Consider the following 22,543-nt stretch of genomic DNA (forward strand, 5'->3'; position numbering starts at 1 on the left):
TTGGAGCCTACCGCCTACTTAGACATCCATCGTCAGCACCCAACTCAACACGGCCTTTCTTGCTCCTATTCTCTCAATCAGCTTCAAAGCGATAGTAGAGAGCTACTCCTATCGCGAATACCAATCAGTATGGCCGCCCCCGAAGTCCACCACCTCTTCCACCACCCCATCGCCGATCACTCCTTCTCGGCCGACCACTCCGTCCTCGCTGTCGCTCGAGACACTGCTGTCGAGCTCTATGGCAAGGTTGGCAATGCCTTCAAGCTAAAAGATGAGCTCAAGGGCCACGACAAGACGGTCACTAGTGTTGATATTGCCCCAAACAGCGGACGTATCGTCACTTGCTCTCAAGGTTAGTCAGCGTGGAATTACCCCTGTGTAATGTCTCGTCCGCAGGGCCTTACATGATAACCAGATCGTAATGCTCTGGTCTGGGAGCCATCCCCAACCGGTTATAAGCCTACCTTGGTCCTTCTTCGAATCAGCCGGGCTGCTACCTTTGTCCGATGGTCTCCCTCCGAGAACAAGTTCGCCGTGGGATCCGGCGATCGCGTCATTGCTGTCTGCTACTTCGAAGAGGAGAACGACTGGTGGGTGTCCAAGCACCTGAAGAAGCCCATCCGCAGCACCATTACCAGCGTTGCGTGGCACCCCAACTCGATTCTCCTGGCTGCTGGATCCACTGATGCTCACGCCAGAGTCTTCTCCGCCTTCATCAAAGGTATGGACTCCCGACCTCCTCCTGGAGTCTGGGGCGAGCGACTCCCTTTCAACACCGTTTGTGGGGAGTACTTGAACAACTCGGCTGGATGGGTGCACTCCGTCTCTTTCTCTCCAAGCGGAGACAGTCTTGCATTCGCAGCGCATGATAGTAGCATCACTGTTGTCTACCCATCCGGCCCTGAGCAGCCTCCCCGTGCAGTTGTCACCGTCTCCACTCAGCAGCTTCCTTTCAAGAGTCTGATCTGGACCAGCGAAGATGAGATCATTGCTGCTGGTTACGACTGTGAGGCTTTCCGCTTCCAAGGTGGTGAGGCTGGCTGGCAGCTAGCTGGTGCTATTGAGCAGAAGGGCCGTCCCGGTCTGGGCGAGCACCGCGAGGAGTCTGCTTTGAACATGTTCAGACAAATGGACCTCAAGGGCAAGACCAAGGATGACACTCAACTTAAGACTATCCATCAAAATACCATCAGCACCGTCAGGCCTTTCGAGACCTCGGGTGACCGCATTACCAAGTTCAGCAGTAAGTACAAAGTCGTACCTACAAGTTACGGTAAACTGACACATATTGTAGCAAGCGGCGTCGATGGTAGGGTTGTGGTATGGAGCACTTAGATAGTTTGAATGAACAATATACTGCTGCAAGAAAGCGGGCAGATTACATCCAATAATAACTTGCCGCTGGTCTACAAACTTCATGCCTCCCACGGACATGCATGTCTTTGATTTATATCGGGCATTGCAGTACTTTATGTACCGTGTGTACTTAAAAGGAAGTCTCTTTGAAAGGTCTTGATGTACTTCTTGATCCCTACGCTTCATAAAGTAGATCGTAACTCACTAGGTACTTATCTAACAGCTCAGGCATTTACGAGGCCTTACGAGACGCACTGTCTGTTTGATGGTTTTGTGACAATAGGGCTACGTCTCCCACCGATTTCCAAGTAATTCATGATTGTTTATATCAAGTTCTATTTTATCGCGTGCTTTGGCTTTGCTAAGATTCTGCTCTATGGAAGAGCAATGACCTCAATCTCCACATCGACGTTCTTGGGAAGAGTCTTGACAGCCACACAGCTGCGGGCAGGCTTGTGCGAAAACCACTTCTCGTACTCGGTGTTGATTTCCTAGAAGCCGTCAGTAAATGAATGGATCATTGGACTTGCTGGGGCACTGACAGCAAAGTAGGACATGTCAGAGATGAAGACTGTAGTCTTGACCACCTTGGAAATAGACGAGCCAGCCGCCTCCACAACAGCCTGGACATTCTTGCAGGCCTGGCGGGTCTGCTCAGTGATACCTTGAACCATCTCACCCTCGGGGGTAAGAGGAATCTGGCCAGAGCAATAGATCATGTTGGGGGTCTTGATGGCTTGAGACTGGTTTGGCATATCATGAGTGTTGGCCTTGTCAGTGAGGGGTAGCTAAACATACGTAAGGGCCAAGGGCTTTGATACTGTCAGTCAAGGTTTACCAGAGATTGGATCTATATAACTTACCCGCAGGGGCGTCCTTGGTGAAGATGATCTGCTGGTCGGAAGACATTGTCGATTGGTGTCTGGTTGAAAGTGTGAACTTGGCTGGCGCTACGATATACTGGCGGGGAATTGTTCGGATGGAAAAGGTGATAGAGCGTGAAGCTCTGCGCGCAATGGGAGAAAATGACATGGCAGAAAAAGGATGACAATTGTGATTACCGACGTACCTAGAGTAAAGAGAATGATCGAGTTGGAGTCTCAGAGCTGAGGTTTTGATGAATTAGTTCCCAAGGGGTTCAAGTAAGCTTTGGTTGCCGTGTTATGAACGAGAGCTCCGGAGGTTCGGTGAGTACTCGGAGGGGTAAACCGAAGCTAGCCAATGGAAAGCACCTTGAGAGAATGGATTGGACTTGGTTGTATCTGGTCAATTGCTACAGGTACATAAAATCAGTTAATTTACTGCTGCTGAGCTCCGTTGATCGGCTAACCTGTGGTAAGTCTGGCGACTCTCCGGGAGGCCCCGCATTGCGCCCTCCGCAGACGGCGGCAGAGGAACGTTTTGAAGAGCTCTGAACATGAGGGTTTTCTCTTGGGAGCTCTATTATTATAGCCATGGCAGTATGTCATTAAAGAGGTAAAGTCAGAGAACAACGTGGTGCTGTCCCATCTTTCTTGTTTGGTTATTGACATGAAGCCATGGCGTCTAAATATTAGATGTGTTACATATATCGCAGTGTTTGTTCAGGAGCTCAATAGAAATTCTTGGGCAAACAGACTTATAGTTCAATTCTGAACAAAATGTGTCTCTATTGGTGCTCTATTCAATACCAGAAGAAGAATAGTTAGGTGTTTGTTGCCAATGCAGCTTCATTGGTCTCTTTGTGCTTTACCACCAACTTAAGTTTCAGCGTGACCAACGACGACGGCAATGAGCAATCAAACAATCTACGAGAAAGTTAGTACTCCACTTGTAGAAAATCTACGATGTCCGAAACATTTGTGTTCAATTAGAGATCGGGGTGGGCGGTCAAACAGTACTTCGTAATCACGATCTAATTGACCACGGTATGCTTTCAGCCCTGTTGCTGAGCATCTCCAAACCCGGCATTATCAGCAAAGCTTGGTCGAGGTTCCCTCTCCTACCTTACTGAAGCTAGAACTCGACGTGACCCAATTGGTTCCCGTAGCTCCTTATTGACTCCCCTTGAGAACATCCAAACTGTTAGCAACTTCAGCTGTCAAGTGGCTGAAAGCTAACACAAGTGGGGTTTTACCCCTGCGTCCATCCCATCTAGCCCAGACTCCTCCAGTGACAGGGGTAAAAAAAGGCAAGCTGGCCAGGTTGTCCTCGACGCCAGAAGCATCAACTTGATCCCATAACTTCGACCACAGGGAGGTTTCTCTTTTTAATCAATCGCCCCTTTTCTTTCCTTTCTTTTTATTTTTTGTGAAACTTCTCTACTGAGGCGGTAATTGCTTCTAGTAGCTACCTCTACTTGCTCTTCTATCGCTCCTTTGTTCACCTATTTCCTCTTCTCTTCTACAAATCGCTTGGTGTAACCAGGGCACTGCTATCTGACCCCTGAGGTAAGCCTGAGACCTACGGTTCCTCTGAATCGTTTGTGAGACGTGGTTGTTTCTCTGCATACTTCATATCACTTTCTTTCCTTATATATACGTCGACAAGGCCTTTAACTGATTGTCGCATCTGTAGCTTATAGCCATCTTCAATCATGGCTCGAAGCTCCACGCCGCAGGGCAGTCTGCGACAGAGGGGCGCACCATCAAAGAAGCCCTCCGAAGAAGACTCTTTCGATCCTAATATCGAGCTTGATAAGCTTGCCAAGGCTGGCGCTCAGCGAGCCGCTGCCCAGAGCGAGACCGAGTACAAGATTGGCCTTTTCCTCATCACTATCTTGTCCTTCGTTACTCGATTCTGGGGTATCAGCCATCCAAACGAGGTTGTCTTTGACGAGGTGCACTTTGGAAAGGTAAGCAAGCACGACTGGATTCCCTAACATTCGATGCTATAGCTAACCATTGCTTGATAGTTCGCCTCATACTACCTCGAGCGAACCTACTTTTTCGACGTCCACCCTCCCTTCGGCAAGCTTCTGTTCGCCTTTGTCGGCTGGCTCGTTGGCTACGATGGTAACTTCCACTTCGAGAACATCGGCGACTCCTACATTGCGAATAAAGTTCCTTATGTCGCGTACCGAGCTCTCCCCGCTACTCTTGGTGCTTTGACTGTCTCGGTCACATATCTCATCATGTGGGAATCTGGCTACAGTCTTCCCGCTTGCATCCTCGCCGCTGGTCTTGTCCTCCTCGATAATGCCCACATCGGCCAGACCCGACTCATCCTCCTAGATGCGACTTTGGTCCTCGCCATGGCCTGCAGTCTCCTCTTCTACATCAAGTGGTACAAGCTCCGACATGAGCCTTTCTCCCGAAAGTGGTGGAAGTGGCTCATCCTCACCGGATTCGCTCTGTCTTGCGATATCTCGGTCAAGTACGTTGGTGTATTTGCCTTCGTTACCATCGGCTCTGCCGTTGTCATCGACCTCTGGGACCTCCTCAACATTAACCGACCTGGCGGTGCCATCAGCCTGCAGGAATTTACCAAGCACTTTGCCGCTCGGGCTTTTGGTCTGATCATCATGCCTTTCTTGTTCTACCTCTTCTGGTTCCAGGTTCACTTCGCGGTTCTCTACCGATCCGGTCCTGGTGATGATTTCATGACTCCTGAATTCCAGGAGACCCTGAGCGACAACGTTATGCTGGCCAATTCCATCGACATTCAGTACTATGACCAGATCACAATTCGGCACAAGGAGACCAAGACGTACCTTCACAGTCACGAGGACCGTTACCCTCTCCGATACGATGATGGCCGTGTTTCGTCCCAGGGCCAGCAGATTACTGGTTACCCTTACAACGACACCAACAACTACTGGGAGATCCTGCCCGCCAATAACGATAAGCAGATGGGCCGCATTGTCAAGAACCACGAACTGGTTCGCCTTCGTCACGTCGGAACCGACAAGATTCTACTCTCCCACGATGTCGCTTCTCCTTACTACCCCACCAACCAGGAATTCACTGCTGTTACTCCCGAGGAGGCTTTTGGCAAGCGTGAGAAGGACACGCTTTTCGAGGTCCGAATCGAGCACGGCAAGAAGAACCAGAACTTCAAGACTGTCGCTGGCCACTTCAAGCTTATTCACAACCCCAGCAAGGTTGCCATGTGGACTCACACTAAGCCTCTCCCTGAATGGGGTTACAAGCAGCAGGAGATCAACGGTAACAAGCAGATTGCGCCCAGCTCCAACGTCTGGATCGCCGAGGACATTCCTTCTCTACCTGCTGATCATCCTCGTCGCCAGAAGCCTGAGCGCAAGGTCAAGTCTCTGCCCTTCCTCCAGAAGTGGTTCGAGCTCCAGCGCGCCATGTTCTACCATAACAGCAAGCTTACCAGCAGCCACCCTTATGCTAGCCACCCTTACCAGTGGCCTTTCCTGCTCCGTGGTGTGAGCTTCTGGACTCAGAGTGAGACTCGCCAACAGATTTACTTCTTGGGCAATCCCATTGGCTGGTGGCTCGCTAGCAGTCTTCTCGCTGTTTATGCCGGTATTCTTCTCGCTGATCAGGTATCTCTGCGCCGTGGTGTTGACGCTCTCGATCGCCGTAAGTCTTGTCGAAATACATGTTCAGGATTGATTTAATAACGAAATTTTAGGAACTCGATCGCGCTTGTATAACTCTACCGGTTTCTTCTTCCTTGCTTGGGCTACTCACTACTTCCCTTTCTTCCTCATGGGACGACAACTTTTCTTGCATCACTACCTTCCAGCTCACCTTGCTTCTTGTCTTGTTGCTGGCGCTCTTCTTGAGTTCATCTTCAACTCTGAAGCTCCTGAGGAGGTCACTATCAAGGACAAGAAGGGACCTGTTAGCCCCAGGCACCATGTCACTGCTCGTGAGCGCTTCGCCGGCCAAAGCATGCTCGGTGCCTGGATTGCCTGTGGTGCCATTCTGTCTCTGATCATTGCTGGCTGGTACTTCTTCCTGCCTCTCACCTATGGTTACCCTGGTCTCTCCGTCGATGCCATTCTCCGAAGGAAGTGGCTAGGATATGACCTTCACTTTGCCAAATAGACGGCGATAGGGTGATTCGACCAAACTTGAGTCTGAAGATTCTTGGGTCGACGAATTTCAAGTGGACATACCACTGGCATTTTTTCCATGAGACTTGGGTCGAGTTAATGAAGGCGTCATGGCACTGATCATGACAAGATTAGGTAGTTATGGGATATACCGGGTCGATGGGGGTTGGACCATGAGTGCCAGACAAAACCAATCTCATTTTTCTCTATATGATAGAATACGTGAAGGAAGATGTGTAACCTATTGAAAGAATAGAGAAACAATCTGATATTTGTTTGAACATTTGGACGGCATGCTCGGCCATGAGTTGTATTTCATGTCGTTGAACCAGAATTCTGCCGCACGCCGAGCTCCGGCTGGGGGGAGAGCCAACCTGCCCCATTATAGTAGGCGGTCACTAAGCTACCTAGCTCTACTCCGTAGGTAGCCGCCATTTAAGTTACATGGATGACCAGGCTTGTCGGGTGTGGCTATAGGTGTACCTTAAGTAGTCGACATGAGCCAATCAAGGGATGCATCCAATGTCAATTGTGCATTTAACATCATAACCAACGATGATCTTTCTTCTCGGATGATGTCCCATGCTCTTGCCCGCTAAATCGCGCTGAGGCTGCACCAACCTTACTAATTCCACTCTCTATGATGCTTTGCTGTCCTCGTAACCACGCATAAGGAAACATGGTCTCGCATACGAACCGCCTCTACCTTCGTCGCCTCCTACGCTCACGCTTTCCCAAGATAGTCTTCATCCTCGTCGTCATAATCAACGTTCTCGATGTCCTTCGAATCCATAGGAACCTCCTCGATGCCGATCGCACACCAGCCCCGAAGCTCTCGCAGCCTCCCGGGCGCATCTATATCGCAAGCATGCACTTCAACAACGAGCGCGTAATCAGGGATCACTGGGGTCCTGCGGTGATAGAACTTGCAAAGCTTTTCGGGCGAGAGAATGTCTTTGTTAGTGTGTTTGAGAGCGGGAGCTGGGACAATACTAAAAGGGAGCTGCATCACATGGATCAGGAGCTCGAGAGACTAGGAGTTCCCCATCGTGTGGAGATGTCGGATGTCACGCATAAAGATGAGATTGAGAATCCAAATAAGGGAGAAGGCTGGATCGACACACCTAGGGGGAAGCGCGAGTTGAGACGGATACCGTTTCTCGCAAAGCTGAGAAACAGGACGTTACAGGACTTGATAGACCTATCCAAGAAAGGACAGCATTTCGACAAGGTTCTCTTTCTCAACGATGTCGTCTTCACGGTACGTCAACTACTATGGTAGGATGGTCAGCATCTCACAAAGTTTGTAGACAGACGATGTGCTCAAGCTCCTCGGCACGAACGGCGGTGACTACGCTGCAGCTTGCTCGCTTGATTTCTCGAAACCGCCACAGTACTATGATACATTTGCACTGAGGGATACAAATGGACAGGCGCATGCGATGCCTACCTGGCCGTATTTCAAGAGCAGTGTTTCGAGGAATGCTCTTGTTAATCACTTGGATGCTGTGCCTGTTGCAAGCTGCTGGAATGGAATTGGTTTGTTTTCCTACGCTTAAAGACGGGCGCTTCCTCACTGACTGTCTCGCCAGTCGCCATGCCCGTAGAGCCCTTTACTTCATCGTCGAAGCTGCGTTTCCGGGGTATTCCGGACTCTTTAGCTGAACACCACCTCGAAGGCTGTGAATGCTGCCTTATCCACGCCGACAACCCCCTCTCCAAAACCAGAGGTGTATACCTCAATCCTCATGTCCGCGTGGGCTATAACCTACGCGCATACCAAGCCGTGCATCCCGAACAAGGCGCATGGGTGTCAACATGGCAGATCTTCGCCGGTCTCTGGATCAACCGCATAATGCGATGGGTATCATCACCGTTTGACGCATGGGTGGTCAGGGGACGTGTTGCGGAGTGGGAGAAATTAGGGGGGAGAGAACCGGGCGAGTTTTGCCTGATTAACGAGATGCAGGTTCTTGTTGAACGAGGTTGGGCACATGTTTAGATATTCGGTAGCGAGAAGGACAGGAATTGGTGGTAAGATACCCATATTGTCAAACTGAAAGATTGTCTATTCTAAGTGCGAAGAGTTCCAGGGCGTGCAGAAAGACACTCCCATCTTAAAGAAACGCCCAATGATATTATACAGCATGGTTCCGACATACTATCTTCCGTATCTGGATGCCGGGTCAAACAGACATCGACTTTTCTCCTAACACTCGCATTTGGGATCAATCCTACTCTATCTCAAGTCAATTCCTTCCCATCATCCCTTTTACTGCGATCAACTCGACCAGGCACATCTTTCAATCACTTTACGAATCGGACTGGGGAGAACCTGGAACTCGGTGTCCTGGGCTAACTTGCGGTCGAGCAGGTAGGTGGATCAAAGTTGGTCGACCAACTAGAGACAGTTGTACCGAACGCACAGCGGTAGACCTTATCTCTTTCTTCTGGTCTTCGTCTTCCTCATCTTCACCCTCATTCCGGTCTTCGGTGGTCTCGATTGTAGATGCAACATCAATTGCTGGAGATGAGGCGTTCAAGGAACTCTCAGGGTCTGAAGAGAAGTTCTCTGCAGAGAAGCCGCTAGCAACTGATGTACGAAGCTGCAAAGCTTCACAGAAGCCGCCAGCTGTGATCGGAAGGTCTCTGCGACGGTTTATAAAAACCCTAGCCGGTGAGGCCGCAGTTCCTATTCTCCCATGAAATTCTTGTTCTGAATTATCACTGGGCTCAGAAGATGGCAAAAGAGATCCGGGCAGCTTAGCTATTGGGGTCACAGCTTCCATCTCGATGCCTGATTCTTCGTCTGATTCCTCACCGTCTTCAGAAGGTGAGGATAGGAAGGGCCAGCGAACGGTTTCTGCAGTAAGGGGGGTAGCCTTATCTTGACTTGGAGCCGAGGTGCTTGAACCATGACTACTAGAGGGGGTAGGAACGTTGTTGTCAAGGCGGCTTGTGGGTGGGATTAAATACCCGTTCTCAACATATCCCAGACTTGAGAAGTCGAGGCTCCTTGCTGTTGGGGGACTGTGAGGCTGGCCATGAGACTCGCGGGCCATATCCTGATCACGCAATCCGGCCAAGTGGTAGCGGGTTGGATGAAGTGGTATTCGCGCAATTGGAGCTTCACTGGGAAGATTTCTCATCGAAAAAGCCCATGTTCCCCAGGTTGATCTGCTCTCAGGGATAGGGTGATCAGGTGATGATGCTCCAAATAACCAACGAACAAGCCTTGTTATAAACCAGTGTGGCCAAATGAGATACGATATGAGTTTTTCCCATCCTCCTCGGACTTGTGGGCATTGATCTTGCTGTCGACCAGCGACGGAGGAATCCCGAGTTCGTTCATGGAAAGGCATTTTGTTGGAGTGGTTTGGCCAGGGTATTGAAGAGAAAGGTCTTGGGCAAAGAGAATGAATGTTGACGGCGTTCTTATTATACCTAAGTATTTTGCCGGAGAGGAGAACTGTTCTATCTATTCAATAAATTAGAGGCGGGAATCTAGATGTACGTTGACCTCGGATCTGTTCATTGGTATGAACACAGAACATTACATATTCATGTCTCCGTCGCAATCGCATGATCGTCTAAATATCTGTAATGACACTGAACAAGAATATGACCAACGTCTCTTGTTCAGCTGACTCACGCATTGGACAGTTGTTCACCATTAGGACAGAAAAACAGCCCCATGTTTCAAACAATAGCGATCGAGTATATATAGCAATAGTGGCCATCTGCTTATAATTCTACAACAATCTCATTAATCTCCCCTTTCAGACACAGACCATCATCGAGACTACGCCTTTAACCACTAACAGCACCATTTCTACGCCAATATCACAAACCAAGAACTTCCCATCCTCACATACTAACAAAATGTGTTTAGATATTTACCACGAGTACCAGGAGTGCGGCCACCACAGGCATGTCCGCACATATACATGTTGGCAAGATAGTTGGGAGGCGTATTGCCCCTGTTTGTCATTCCCTGGGGTATTCCCCTTTCGAAGAATTCATGGCAAGACCCAGAGTCGGCAAGTTCGACTAGGGTCGTGCTCGAACTGTGAGGCATCGAAAAAGAAAAGAGAAAGGAGGGATTATGGGGGGTTCACTGCTCTGCAAACCCATGGTGCTGGAGCCTCCCATGGGACGGGACAAGTACAAACACCACAGCCAAGCGGAGGTCATCGGGAGTTGAGGGTGCCCGAAAGAGCCCACCAACCAGGGGCATATAGACAGGAGCCTCGTATGAGTATGGCTTCCCAACAGAGCCCTTCGGATTGGGTATATATCAGTCCCCCAGGTGCATACGCACCGAACTGCTCTCCGGCACCAATGCAAGGTGCAAGACAGGTAGGTTCTTCGTCTCAAGGAATAGAGCTGACAAATCTACAGCCACGGAGACAATCCAATGATCCGCGAGCAAACTCCTCCAAGCGCCAACGTGGCGCTCGCGGTCAGCAGGTAGGAAACAAAGTAATCGTGGACAAGGGTGTTCCTCTCCCACCCGTGGGACAATATAAGACCCATGAGCCTCGCAAATCTAGGACCACACGCAATAATCCCAGAAGAGTTGGCAGTGTACGGGATCGTATTGATCGGTCCTACACCGTTTCTCCTCTCACCGAGGATGAGAGGAACGCTCCCTATATGGAGATACCGTCTCATGATGAGTATGCGGGTTGGGTATAAGATTGTATTACTACCTTGAGATCGTCACCTGGCGTTAGCTTTGACACTGGGAATTAGGAATAGACATAGGTTCAAGTGAACCATCCGAATTATGAGATTTCAATATCTTTGTAGTTATGAGAACTCGATATCCTGTTTCGTCCTTTTATTTTTATTGTATTAAACGTAGTATTGATGTGATTGTGCTGTAAGAAATGATTTAAGTTAGTACTGGACAAGTTGTCCCGCTCATATCTTGATAAAGATTGTACACCTAAGGTTTCAGGGCTTTCCTTGCAGAACTTCTATCGTTTTACTGATATCACATGCCTCTAAGATATTCAGCTCGTTATGTCGAAAATAGGAACATCCTAAATGAGTCTCGGAGTCTGGGGCCACAAGTAGACAACGCTAGGAGACCCATACCAGGAAAAGAAGATCTAGATTGTGTTGATACTGATCACCACCAGGATCTTGTAATCAAAGCATGGATCTACCTATTAGGATCAGAGTACGGAGTATGTCAATGTCGAATCAAAAGTCCCAATCCATGGGTGCCTTGATCACGAGCTCCCCTGTTAAGCTTGTCAAGAAGTTATTCTGGTTCACGCCATTAGACCCCGAGACTAGTAGTATCGTCAACAATCATACAGGGGTCACACGATTTCATGTTCATGTCAAAAAGGTATTCCACTACTGGCTGGTTCCCAGAAACGGCGCAAATGCATACGTATCCCCTGCGAACCAGAATACGGATGCCTTGAGAATGGGGTTCACCACTCGAGGCATCCAGATTTGTCCCTGTCCGGACACAAGAGGGTCTTTGGTACTAAGGTAGGCTGCTTGATAAAATTGACTCTGATTGGCTTATGGCAGGGACGTGTTTAAAAATGGCAGTTAGTATAGGACTTGATAACATCGTACAAGACAAAAAGTTCTTGGAATAAATGAACAAATTGCAACTAGGGCCGGAATGAAACAGCTGGCTTGCGTGTATATTTACGTATTTGGTGGTTGTTTCTACCTTATTGAAAAGGCGTATGCATATTTGCGTACGTGTACGTGTATCTTGATTGGTTGTAAGCAGGAATTCGGTGACAAGAAGATCCCTAGGTTGATTACGATGCCTTCATACTGTTGCAAAAGGACTCTCGTGCATTCGTGCTATCCTCAAAAAGATATGCCAAGGGCGCGAGAATCTACAATCGCGTGATTACTGACGCAGATTCATAGAGCGGGCGTCAGCGATGACTCGACTCGTCTTGAGCGATTGATGAGAATCATTCTGGTGGCGGCTACGGATTCCGGCCGGTAAATCTAGGACATGCGGCCTCAATCTGGGACGCATGCTTCAGTCAGGGCAGAAGCTCTGAAAAGGCTAGCAGTGCGATGAAATGCAATGCAACAGCTTGGAGAAAAGATGGGGGTCCACGCTCGTAATCAAAAAGGGAAATCGCCGGCCATTGAGTCAACGGACGGGTGACATGACCTTTGTTTCGACCAACCCCTGCGGAGAGCAGCAGCCCTATGCGTGGAGTAAATGCACTATCGGTCCATTGGCTGTGGGCCGATGCTACGGGAAAGGAGGCGTTGGCGGTGGAGAGTCCTTGGAGACAGGAACAGGCACAGGAACCAGTTGAAGGAGAATATCTAGAGGTTGGTGTGTCTTGTGTTCGATCTAGATGCAGCCAAGATGAGGTCTCGGTGATGATGATAACGCGTGTGAGTCGTCGTGTCTCTCTTCGATGGAGGTTGTCAGTCGATCATGTCCTGTTTCAAGCACCAATATTCATCTGCTCAAAGGCCTAGCAACAACAATGCATGTTTCGGTGAGTCTCCCTCCTAATGAGTTACAGCACATCCCGGCACGGTTGATCAAAACCGTTCAAGATACCCAAAGTCCATATAAAACCAATGGCACATAAAATATGCAGAGAGGCTGCGCATCGCCATCGATTGCAAGGCACAGCCGTCAAAGAGGGCTGAGGTGGAGGGTGGAAATGCAATGCATCGACTGCAACACCAATGCGTCTCGTCAATCAGAGACCACCGACGAATAGAATAGCGACTAGTTTATGCCACATTAGCGTGGTCAACGCCAATGAGCTACCAGACTGCCAGATGAGTATCCGTAGGATGTCAGAATGGCCACACGAGGATCATTCGGAAAAGAGGCAGGCATTGACTGAACACCAAACGAGGGCGTGTAGTCAGACCGCAAGCATAATAGAAGACATCTCGGTTTCTGAAAGGACAATTCTCCATAATCTATACGATCTTCATTCTCAAACACTCGAAATACTATCTATTGATCTTGATGTCCATACCAGAAAAATTCCGAGTTCTTTCCGGACTGCTAAACCCAGTCACTCTACGGATATCTGTTGCTGACAGCCAACGGTCACGGACCACCCAAAAGATGCGCCCGGTGTCGATCCCTGCAGACTCTCCGCAAGGCGTTTTCCATAGGTTCACAACAGTGACAATGGTTGCCAAACCACCACGGTCCGACGTCATTTGTAAGTGAATTATTAGCACAATTCGTACTCCGTAGACAACACCATTTCCTCTTCTCTCCTTGCGTTTGGTTTGTGATCGTGACCCCCCAAGATTAGAATTGGTTTCATCTAAAACGCGAGCTTATTTGAAACCGAAATGAAAACAAACACCGTCATTTCGCGGAGAAACAGAGGGCCACGACAGTAGATACGCAATGGTACCATTTCTGGCCCCCAAGTTCATCGTCAACTGCTCCTTGGCCTCTCCCTCAGATCAATGACAAGCTTGGAAATTCTTCTGCCTCATGCGCCTCTCGAGATGGACGGACAGAACTGGATGATGCGCAGTGAACCACAAAGGTTCTAGGGGTGCGGGAGAGGAGCGGTCGGATCTGGCGGAGTTTGTGGGGATACAGAGAAGGTCGCTTGTCATAGTCGAGGTACTCCAAGTCGTAACTCCGAGTCTGAGACGTTTGAGGCTCTGCGGGGGGATTGAGGTGAGTCTTGGTGTCAGATGCTCAGGAATTGGAAAGTCAAAAGGAGTTAGACTTTCAACTCTGTTAGTGACTGGAGTACTGCCTCGGGTTGGGCCCTATCACACTGAACCTTGCGCAGGGGGGATCCTGCGCCTCAGCCCGTACCATGCTGGAAGAGGATTTAGCGTCCAGGGATTTTAGGCAACAGTGGCCATGGGCTGAGAGATTGCGGAGCCCATTTCGACTCGGTTTCTAAGCATAACCTCGCTCGTCCGTAGACACTTCCCATTTCGCCCTCTTCCTCTCCAAAGTCCAAACCTCTCTCTCAATCCCACTCTCACCTCACCATTTTCCTCGTTATCCTGAGGCCGCCGCCAGCTTCAGCTTCTCTCCGTTTAGAACTCTAGATTCCTCACACCCTGTGGGTCCCGAAATTGTACACCCTTTCGGTCAACCCTCATATACCCTTTTCCGCCCGTCCTCTTCCTTCCTCCAGTTCCACCCGCCTTTCGCATCGCCAACATTCAACGCTGCGTCCTGTTTCATTCATCAACATCTCACGCGTTTGTCACTCGACGTCTCGTCTCGCTTAGCAACTCTCTTCGAGTCTCGCCGAGTCGTCTTACCGCCTGAGCAATATATTATTCAGTTCATCCCTCGCCTTCCCTGTCGTTCTATCATCTTGCGCCACCTCCACCGCATTGGTTCCTCGACATCAAGGCTGATCATCCGCATACATCTTCGGTCTCTGATCTGGTACGGTTCACATTTTATATCGTCTTGACATCTCAGTCTCGTCTTTTTACTTGGACTTCGTCTTATTTTTTACCTTTCCCGGTATCACTTGCAACTCGTTGTATTGGTCAATCACCCCGTGTCCCAATCTGGCCTTGATCAACGTCTAGGCCTTTGTGTCCTGGGTGTGGGATTCAAGAATCTCGACTGTGACTCACTTCCCCGTCCTTCACTACCAAGCACTTGCTTGCATCAAAGGTCGCGCTCTTGAACTAACGGGACTCCCCGGCTTAGCTTCAGGACTTCTGTGGCCATCGGTCGACTGTCTCTTTTATCTCATACCCACCTTGAATCCAAGCCATGTCCTTCTCCCACCCTCGTCGAAGGACTCCGGTGACTCGCCCGGACTGCGACACCGACAATGCCCTGTCCCTTAAGAACAGCTCTACCCTCCGTAAGGGTGCGACATTTCACTCTCCTACTTCATCATCTTCGGCTCTAGACAACACATTTGTCCCTCCCACGCTGCCTCGGGCTCAGTCTCACTTGGATGATGTCGTCGATGCCAACCGTCGACGTGTGGCCCTGGCTCTGAACGACATCGATGAGGCTCTATCCTTGGATCAGCTCTCACTGTCGCCAAAGTCTAGTATCAAGACACTTCGAGACACCAGTCTCCCCATCCCTCGCGGCTTCCTCGAGGGACCTATCGTCGACCCCAAGATGACAAAAGAAGAGGAGAGGCGCGTTCTGCGCCCTCGCTCTGTTCGCCATTCACGGCACCATGAGTCTGATAGCGGTTTGGGTACATCGGTGGCTTCCACAAACGAGAAGCGGGGTGCAGTCACTTCGGCAAAGAAGGAGACAAAGGCGCAAACACGATCCGCCATCACAAGATCCGTTGCCGCAGCATCGGAAAAGCTTCCCTCTCTGGGGCCCAAGGCTATTAACCGCATCCACGAGCACACTTTGCGCCCTTTGTTGGCAAAGCCGACTCTCAAGGAGTTTGAGCCCATTGTTCTTGACATCCCGCGACGAATTCGATCAAAGGAAATTATTTGCTTGCGAGATCTTGAGAAAACATTGATCTTTATGGCACCGGTAAGTCAGCTTCTGACTGGTTTTGGCGTTTGGGAAAATACTTATCGCAATTTGTGTTTGAAGGAGAAGACCAAGTCAGCAACTTTGTACCTGGATTTCTGCCTTACGTCCGTCCAATGCATTCAAGCGACCGTCGAATATCTCAGCGACCGCGAACAAATTCGACCTGCTGACCGGCCTTACACTAACGGATACTTCCTCGACCTGAAGGACCAGATTCTACAATACGGAAAACAACTTGCCGCAAAGAACAGCGGTGACGATATGGATATCGACGCGTATGTACCCAGCTTTGTTCCCTTGGACTATCCAACTAACTCTCGCCGAAGATCCGACGAGATCAAACTCATCGGTGGTCTCCACGAAGGTCGCCCCGTCGAGCTCGTTCGTGTCCGCAAGGACGGCACGTATATCTCTCTGGACACTGGTAAGCCTGTCGAGGTTGACAGCGACTCGCCAATGCAAGTAAAGCGATCCCTGAGTCAGCAGCTCGAGGACGAGGAGGAGATTCAACGATCCATGGCTCGCCGCAAGAAGAATGCTTCACCCGAGGAGCTAGCTCCCAAGAAGTGCCGCGAGCCCGGCTGCAACAAAGAGTTCAAGCGTCCTTGCGATCTCACCAAGCACGAAAAGACTCACTCTCGCCCTTGGAAGTGCCCTGTCCCAACTTGCAAGTATCACACCTATGGATGGCCCACTGAGAAGGAAATGGACCGCCACCACAACGACAAGCACTCTGCTGCTCCTGCCATGTATGAGTGCATGTTCAAGCCTTGCCCTTATAAGTCGAAACGTGAATCCAACTGCAAGCAGCACATGGAGAAAGCCCATGGCTGGACCTACGTTCGAACCAAGACCAACGGAAAGAAGCTGCCATCAGTTGCTGGCAGCGTTCAGCAACAAACTCCACCTCTGGGTAACATGTCAACGCCTTCTTCTACCGAATACAACGGTGTGCCCACTCCACCTCAGAACGACGTGACACAATTCGTTGGCGACTTCCCTCTCTACCCTAATGACTCGGACTGGATGTCAATCAACAACATTCCCTCCGAGACACTTCACCTGGATCTGGGTATGGATTCCACCTCGCCTGCTTCGGCTAGTTCCTACGAGCAGTATGCCCCATACCAGAATGGCTCGGCCTTCATCATCGATAACGAGGACCTCTATGCTGCTCATATGCAGCTTCCTGCTCAGCTGCCCACACCTGAGCAGCCTGTCATGTATAACTCCAACCTCAAGATGATGCAACAGCAGTTGCCTATGTATCAGCAACCCCAGCAGCAGATTCCCATCCCGACTGTTGCTCCTCACTTTTCGCCAACTGGCCAGGAGACAGCCATGCTTTACACTCCAAACTCATTACGGGATGTTGATGAAGGTTTTGACGACTCCTTTGCAGGAGACGGCATGGACTTTCCGCTCTTCCCTAATGACAATGGCAATGGTATGACCAAGACCAATGAATACCAGTCGCTGTTTGGTGAAATCCCCAGCGCCAACCTGGGCTTCTCCCAGAATTCCCAGGACATCTTTCAGATGATGGACTGGTCAAACGTTGATTTGCAGCAGAACCTCGGAGAATAGGGATCCAGTCTTCTGCCGTGGAACTTCCCGAGTATTAGGTAAGGGACACGTACCTCAAAATTGTATAATGATCCCCAACCAAATTGCCAAACAGCCTTTTTTTGGTTTGATGAGACACGACACTTTCTTATGCCACCCAGCGCGGGATTGGGCTTATTCATGTATTTCAGCTTTCTTGTAACTCCTTGAGCTTGTGATTTGCCTCAGGTTGAGATTTGAATGGAGGAATGGGCCTTTGGGGCTCAGGACCAATGGTTTTTGGGTTTTCCTCGGAGGATATTAGTAGTAGTCAGATTGGGCACTTGAGTGAAACGCCATGTCACATCACCCCTTCGCAGTGCATTTCGATTCGGCAAAGAATTGGTTTTAGCTGGTATAGAGATCGCCTCTCTTTCCTGTTGTTTAGGATAGAAATACACGCCCATGTCAAGCGTAAGCTTTTCTCTCAGAGTGACTACAAGATGCTATTCTATAGCTAAGAGCCTCTTAAGAATGCCAGACAGTGACTCTCCAGGCTACAAAGGAGTTGAGGTTTAGTCATCTGGTTATGTTAGTCTCCGGTGCTTTTTGCAATAGACTTTTGAGACTGGCTACCATAAATGACTCACACAATATCTATTTGTGCAAGCTCAAACTTTAAGCGTACCCGTTGGTCTCCCCCGCGGGCTCGCACCAACGGGTAATGCTTTATCATTGTTCCTGAAAATAATTCCATATTAGCGACTCAAGCTTTGGGCAGCAGCTTTGTCACGTTCGGGTATAGGGTATATTTGCTCTGGGGTGGATCTGTGGTATTTCGCTTGTAGTAACTAATCAATTTCAACTGCACCAACAGCTTCCGAATCTTCCAACCGCGTCTTCGCCCTTACAACAACGCTCAAAAATGTGCGGAATCCATGCTATTATATCCTCAAGCCCCGAACAAACACTCTCATCCGTGTCAGAGCGATGTTTGGTAAATAGAGGACCAGATCATACAGGAACTGTTAGGATACAGCTTGATGATCTTTTCCTGACTTTCACATCAACCGTGTTATCACTGCGAGGTGATCACGTTGCAAAGCAGCCACTTGTGGATCATGTGACTGAGTCTATTCTATGCTGGAATGGAGAGGCCTGGGGTATTCAAGGAGATTCTGTACAGGGTAACGATGGTGAGGCTATTCTTGCCCTCCTGGCCGAGGCAAGTCGTGGTGCAGGAGATGTTCTGGGCATCTTACGGGCCATCGAAGGGCCTTTCGCGTTTATTTACCTGGATAAACCTGCCAAGCGGCTTTACTACGGACGAGATCGACTAGGCCGCCGATCGTTGCTAGTCAAAGATGACTCTCCATTTGTTCTGTCAAGTATCGCTGAGACGCCGGTGGATGGATGGACCGAGGTTGAGGCCGATGGATGCTATACTCTGAATCTCTCCAAGAGTGATTCGCCTGAAGGATTAGTGCCAGACCGGCATGATTGGACTGCCGATACTACTCTGGTAAGTTCAACGTGAGTATGACCCCGACAAGCCTGCTACTTACGTCCTCAGATATCGAGCATCGGTAGTTTCAACGAGGATCTGCCACAGGAGAGTTTTGCCCTCGGACAAGATTCAAGATCTGTGCAAGAGCTGCGTTCTCGCTTGATCGAGTCTCTTCGACTGCGAGTTCTAGAGGTGCCACTACCCCCAAAAGCCAAACCTACGGATGCGAGAGTCGCAGTGCTATTTTCAGGTGGCCTTGATTGTACTGTGCTTGCGAGGCTGTCTCATGACATAATTCCTGCGGATCAATGTATTGACCTGATCAACGTCGCGTTTGAGAACCCCAGAATTGCAGGGCAATTTAAGGACCTCTCCCGAGAGGAGCTTTATGAGAAGTGTCCGGATCGAATGACGGGGAGAAATGCGTTTGCAGAGCTTGGTCGTGTCTGTCCTGGCAGAGCATGGCGGTTCGTGGCGGTATGTGGACCTGGTCTCACTTGGGAATGGATGGCTGACAGGAGGCAGGTAAATGTGCCGTATGCTGAGAATCTAGAGCACAGAGCTGAAATCATTCGTCTCATCTATCCTCACAACACAGAGATGGATCTGTCCATTGCGTGTGCTTTATATTTTGCTGCAAGAGGACAAGGGCTTGGCGAGACAACCGGCGGATCAAATCCGCAGCCGTATAGCACGACAGCGCGAGTATTGCTGTCCGGTCTGGGTGCTGATGAGCTGTTTGGTGGATATGGTCGGCACGGCGTGGCTTACACGCATCGTGGCTACGGCGGAGTTGTACAAGAGCTGAAGCTCGACGTCAGTCGGCTTGGAAAGAGAAATCTTGGCCGAGATGACCGTGTTATGGCACACTGGGGTCGAGAAGTGAGATTCCCCTATCTGGATGAGCGTTTTGTCAAGTGGGCAATCGAGTCTCCTGTGTGGGAGAAGTGTGATTTCGAAACACCTGGTGGCCAAGGGAACCTCGACGCCGAGAAACGAGTGTTGCGGCTTGTGGCTCAATCACTTGGCATGAGCTCAGTTTCAAAGGAGAAGAAGCGAGCTGTAAGTGGCAACCTGGTTCTGACAAGTCTTTACTAATGAGCCATGATAGATACAATTTGGGGCCAGAACCGCCAAGATGGAGAGTGGAAAGGTCAAAGGGACGACAGTGCTTTCAGCATGAGATCTGAGTCGAGTGACTTGGATACGACGGGAACAACTCGGCAGTGATGATTCTTCAGATACTTCTGAGACATATGCAGCCATGGGCCAAAAACACGGACTGGGAGTTGTGTGTTTGCAGTTTATCGACTGCTAACCCTCTTTTCGGCGTGTTTTTATGCATGGATCATGTCATTGAAGTCGTAAAGGCAAGTCTGAGCTGAGGTAATCGGAATTGGAGATCAAAGCAGAGGGTGATGGATAGATAGATAAGTCATGGCATGAACACGGTGACCCTTGAAGAATGATGCAAGATGGCGATAACGCTCGACCCCTGCGGCGTAGCGAAGGTCAGAGGCTGCATCGGCTGTAGCATGTGGTAGCATCTAAGCAAGGAGGCAGCCCAAAGCAGTAGAAAACCCATGTCTTCAATCGCCAAAAGAATCGATATCAATCGACATGAAACAAGCGCGGAACCCAATCACGTCTCGCCAAGAAAGAAATGCCATCATTCGATACCGAGAGAGCCGGCGGTATACACCAAAATTAGAAGGGCGTTCCACTGTTTTCAGTTGGCCACCGTCCAACCGCCGCAGAAAACAGTGGCTGTGGTGCGACGTGCCCCTGCAGATGAACGCATCTTAGGCCCGCGTTTAGGCCTTCAGGCGGAAGATTGATACGATACGAGGAAGAAAAAAACCCCTTGCGCTGGCTGGCCTGTGGATTGGAATGGGAACTGGCGCGCGCCAAAGGGAGAGATCGAGACAAGACAAGAAAGCATCGATTGAATTCGTTCTTTTTCTTCCTTCTTTTATTATTTCGGTTGTTCCTCATTGTTTTCGGTCTTTCGTTACCTCTTCTTGATCAATTCATTTTATTCTTTCGTTTTTGACTGTTTTAGTATTCATTCTTTATGTCCCTTTTCTCTTTCTCTCTCACTACAAATACCAACACCATCGAGGCCTCCGATTAAATCGCCATCTCATTCATTCGTTATACCTGGTTGACCTCATTTTACTTCTTCATGCTTAACAAGTTCATCGACGCAAGGGGCAGGGATTCCTACTCAACATTCACATCAGCAACTGGCATCAGCATTCTCACACCATTCCTCGCCGAAGAAACCGACGATATGCGTAAGGGCACTCGACCACCGCCTCTGAACCTCAGCATTGTCACGAGGCCGAGATCTCTGCCGCGGCTGTCAACTACCCCAATTGCAAGGGAGCTTACCCCTCTACTTACCCCTCTACCCGAAGAAGTCGAGGAGCCGACAGGCGCTGGTATCAGAGCCGTCAGGGTCGCAGTGGATTTTATGCAGATTATCTCATGTCTACTTGTCATTTTGATGCTGGCCATCTTTCTTATTTCGTATTCTGGAGCTGCAGTTTCCAGCCATGGGTAGGCGCCACATCTCTGGATACCATACAAGAGCCAAAGACTGACTGATATTTGTAGCATCAAGGCGTTTGTCCTCATCGCAGCTCTGACCTGTGATGTCGGCCTTGGCATGTGGTCTATAGTTCACCACGACAGACCCTGGACCGGCCCCGCAGTCGTGCTCCGGACACTCACAGCGTCAGTGCTCCTCGGCAGTCTAGTATCCTTCCTCGCAGTGGAGAGGGTGTTCCCGTCAGACTACACGTACTGGGGGCTGCCTCTTTCACAAGCCGGTGCACCTGTACTGGGTCTCGTCTCTGCTATCTTGTAAGTGCCCTTTGGCAAACAGCGAGTTATATGGACTAATTGGTCGTAGGGGATGGGATCTTATTCATGTTGTTCTGTCTCAACGAACTGTCGAGTGCTGGGCCCGTATGTGCTCCTGGGGACACCGACAGATGCTTCGACGTCGATGGCTATCGAGCAAGGGACACAGAAGGGGACGAAGCGGACCCTGGTGGTTTAACTCGCGGCAGACAGCTTTGGAAAAGCGAGGCTGGACCTGTGTTTCAGTTTCATGAATTATGACTTTCCTTGTTGTCTGGAGGGAGGGAACGAAGGAATAAGCTGGGGGATATGTGTTGAACCATATATCCCATTTATTGCACCCAAAGTCTCCACACATGTTGGAATATAGACCGGTGTATAAACGCGGAGGTAATGTTGCCTTTGGTTAATACTGTAAGGCAGGCAAGGAGAGCAAGTGGGAGAATAAATATGTGGCAAAGACCGCAACCTATCAATGAAATTTCCTGAATTAATCATATTTAAGCTATCTCTGGTATATCAAATATGGATCCATGACATGTTTGACATATAAGTTTTCCGTGCTATTACTGTGGTAGATAGTTGAAATATCAGTCATCCCTGGTTGCTGTCAGTTGCCAATGGCTCACAGAGGATCACGGGGAACCGTTCATCAAACAGTTGGAAAATCTAGTATTTGAAAAAGTAGGGCATTTAAGCGTCGATGCGATGTCATGATACGGTACATAACTTTTACATGGGCAGATTATAGGCCTTATGCTCTTTCGTG

The 22,543-nt window shown here is 49.6% G+C and overlaps 8 protein-coding genes across 8 annotated transcripts; 6 read left to right on the forward strand and 2 right to left on the reverse strand.

Annotated features, from left to right (window-relative positions):
* Positions 1 to 129: 129 nt before the first annotated feature.
* On the forward strand, positions 130 to 1,335 carry FTJAE_9615 (actin like 2 3 complex subunit 1A 1B; the record flags this gene model as incomplete). The annotated part of the gene is made up of 3 exons (XM_037356554.1): positions 130 to 352; positions 416 to 1,243; positions 1,295 to 1,335. 3 exons carry the CDS (start codon positions 130 to 132, stop codon positions 1,333 to 1,335), a joined length of 1,092 nt encoding a protein of 363 aa, XP_037203347.1.
* Positions 1,336 to 1,730: 395 nt separating this feature from the next.
* Positions 1,731 to 2,388, reverse strand: FTJAE_9616 (uncharacterized protein; the record flags this gene model as incomplete). The annotated part of the gene is made up of 4 exons (XM_037356555.1): positions 1,731 to 1,847; positions 1,899 to 2,099; positions 2,155 to 2,168; positions 2,220 to 2,388. The coding sequence occupies 4 exons, from the start codon at positions 2,386 to 2,388 to the stop codon at positions 1,731 to 1,733; spliced, it is 501 nt and encodes a 166-aa protein (XP_037203348.1).
* A 1,543-nt stretch (positions 2,389 to 3,931) lies between these two features.
* On the forward strand, positions 3,932 to 6,356 carry FTJAE_9617 (dolichyl-phosphate-mannose mannosyltransferase; the record flags this gene model as incomplete). The annotated part of the gene is made up of 3 exons (XM_037356556.1): positions 3,932 to 4,189; positions 4,250 to 5,885; positions 5,938 to 6,356. 3 exons carry the CDS (start codon positions 3,932 to 3,934, stop codon positions 6,354 to 6,356), a joined length of 2,313 nt encoding a protein of 770 aa, XP_037203349.1.
* A 687-nt stretch (positions 6,357 to 7,043) lies between these two features.
* FTJAE_9618 (polysaccharide export (CAP59)) lies at positions 7,044 to 8,366 on the forward strand (the record flags this gene model as incomplete). The annotated part of the gene is made up of 3 exons (XM_037356557.1): positions 7,044 to 7,625; positions 7,675 to 7,903; positions 8,044 to 8,366. The coding sequence occupies 3 exons, from the start codon at positions 7,044 to 7,046 to the stop codon at positions 8,364 to 8,366; spliced, it is 1,134 nt and encodes a 377-aa protein (XP_037203350.1).
* A 310-nt stretch (positions 8,367 to 8,676) lies between these two features.
* Positions 8,677 to 9,726, reverse strand: FTJAE_9619 (uncharacterized protein; the record flags this gene model as incomplete). The annotated part of the gene is made up of 1 exon (XM_037356558.1): positions 8,677 to 9,726. The coding sequence occupies one exon, from the start codon at positions 9,724 to 9,726 to the stop codon at positions 8,677 to 8,679; it is 1,050 nt and encodes a 349-aa protein (XP_037203351.1).
* A 5,384-nt stretch (positions 9,727 to 15,110) lies between these two features.
* Positions 15,111 to 17,441, forward strand: FTJAE_9620 (zinc finger transcription factor ace1; the record flags this gene model as incomplete). Its single annotated transcript, XM_037356560.1, has 1 exon — positions 15,111 to 17,441. The coding sequence occupies one exon, from the start codon at positions 15,111 to 15,113 to the stop codon at positions 17,439 to 17,441; it is 2,331 nt and encodes a 776-aa protein (XP_037203352.1).
* Positions 17,442 to 18,324: 883 nt separating this feature from the next.
* On the forward strand, positions 18,325 to 20,089 carry FTJAE_9621 (asparagine synthase; the record flags this gene model as incomplete). The annotated part of the gene is made up of 5 exons (XM_037356561.1): positions 18,325 to 18,396; positions 18,439 to 18,921; positions 18,973 to 19,383; positions 19,432 to 19,968; positions 20,018 to 20,089. 5 exons carry the CDS (start codon positions 18,325 to 18,327, stop codon positions 20,087 to 20,089), a joined length of 1,575 nt encoding a protein of 524 aa, XP_037203353.1.
* A 1,002-nt stretch (positions 20,090 to 21,091) lies between these two features.
* FTJAE_9622 (uncharacterized protein) lies at positions 21,092 to 22,028 on the forward strand (the record flags this gene model as incomplete). The annotated part of the gene is made up of 3 exons (XM_037356562.1): positions 21,092 to 21,468; positions 21,526 to 21,774; positions 21,824 to 22,028. 3 exons carry the CDS (start codon positions 21,092 to 21,094, stop codon positions 22,026 to 22,028), a joined length of 831 nt encoding a protein of 276 aa, XP_037203354.1.
* Positions 22,029 to 22,543: the final 515 nt, after the last annotated feature.

This window comes from Fusarium tjaetaba (genome assembly GCF_013396195.1).
Source record: "Fusarium tjaetaba strain NRRL 66243 chromosome Unknown NRRL66243_c0000218, whole genome shotgun sequence".
In the NCBI taxonomy this organism is placed as follows: domain Eukaryota; kingdom Fungi; phylum Ascomycota; class Sordariomycetes; order Hypocreales; family Nectriaceae; genus Fusarium; species Fusarium tjaetaba.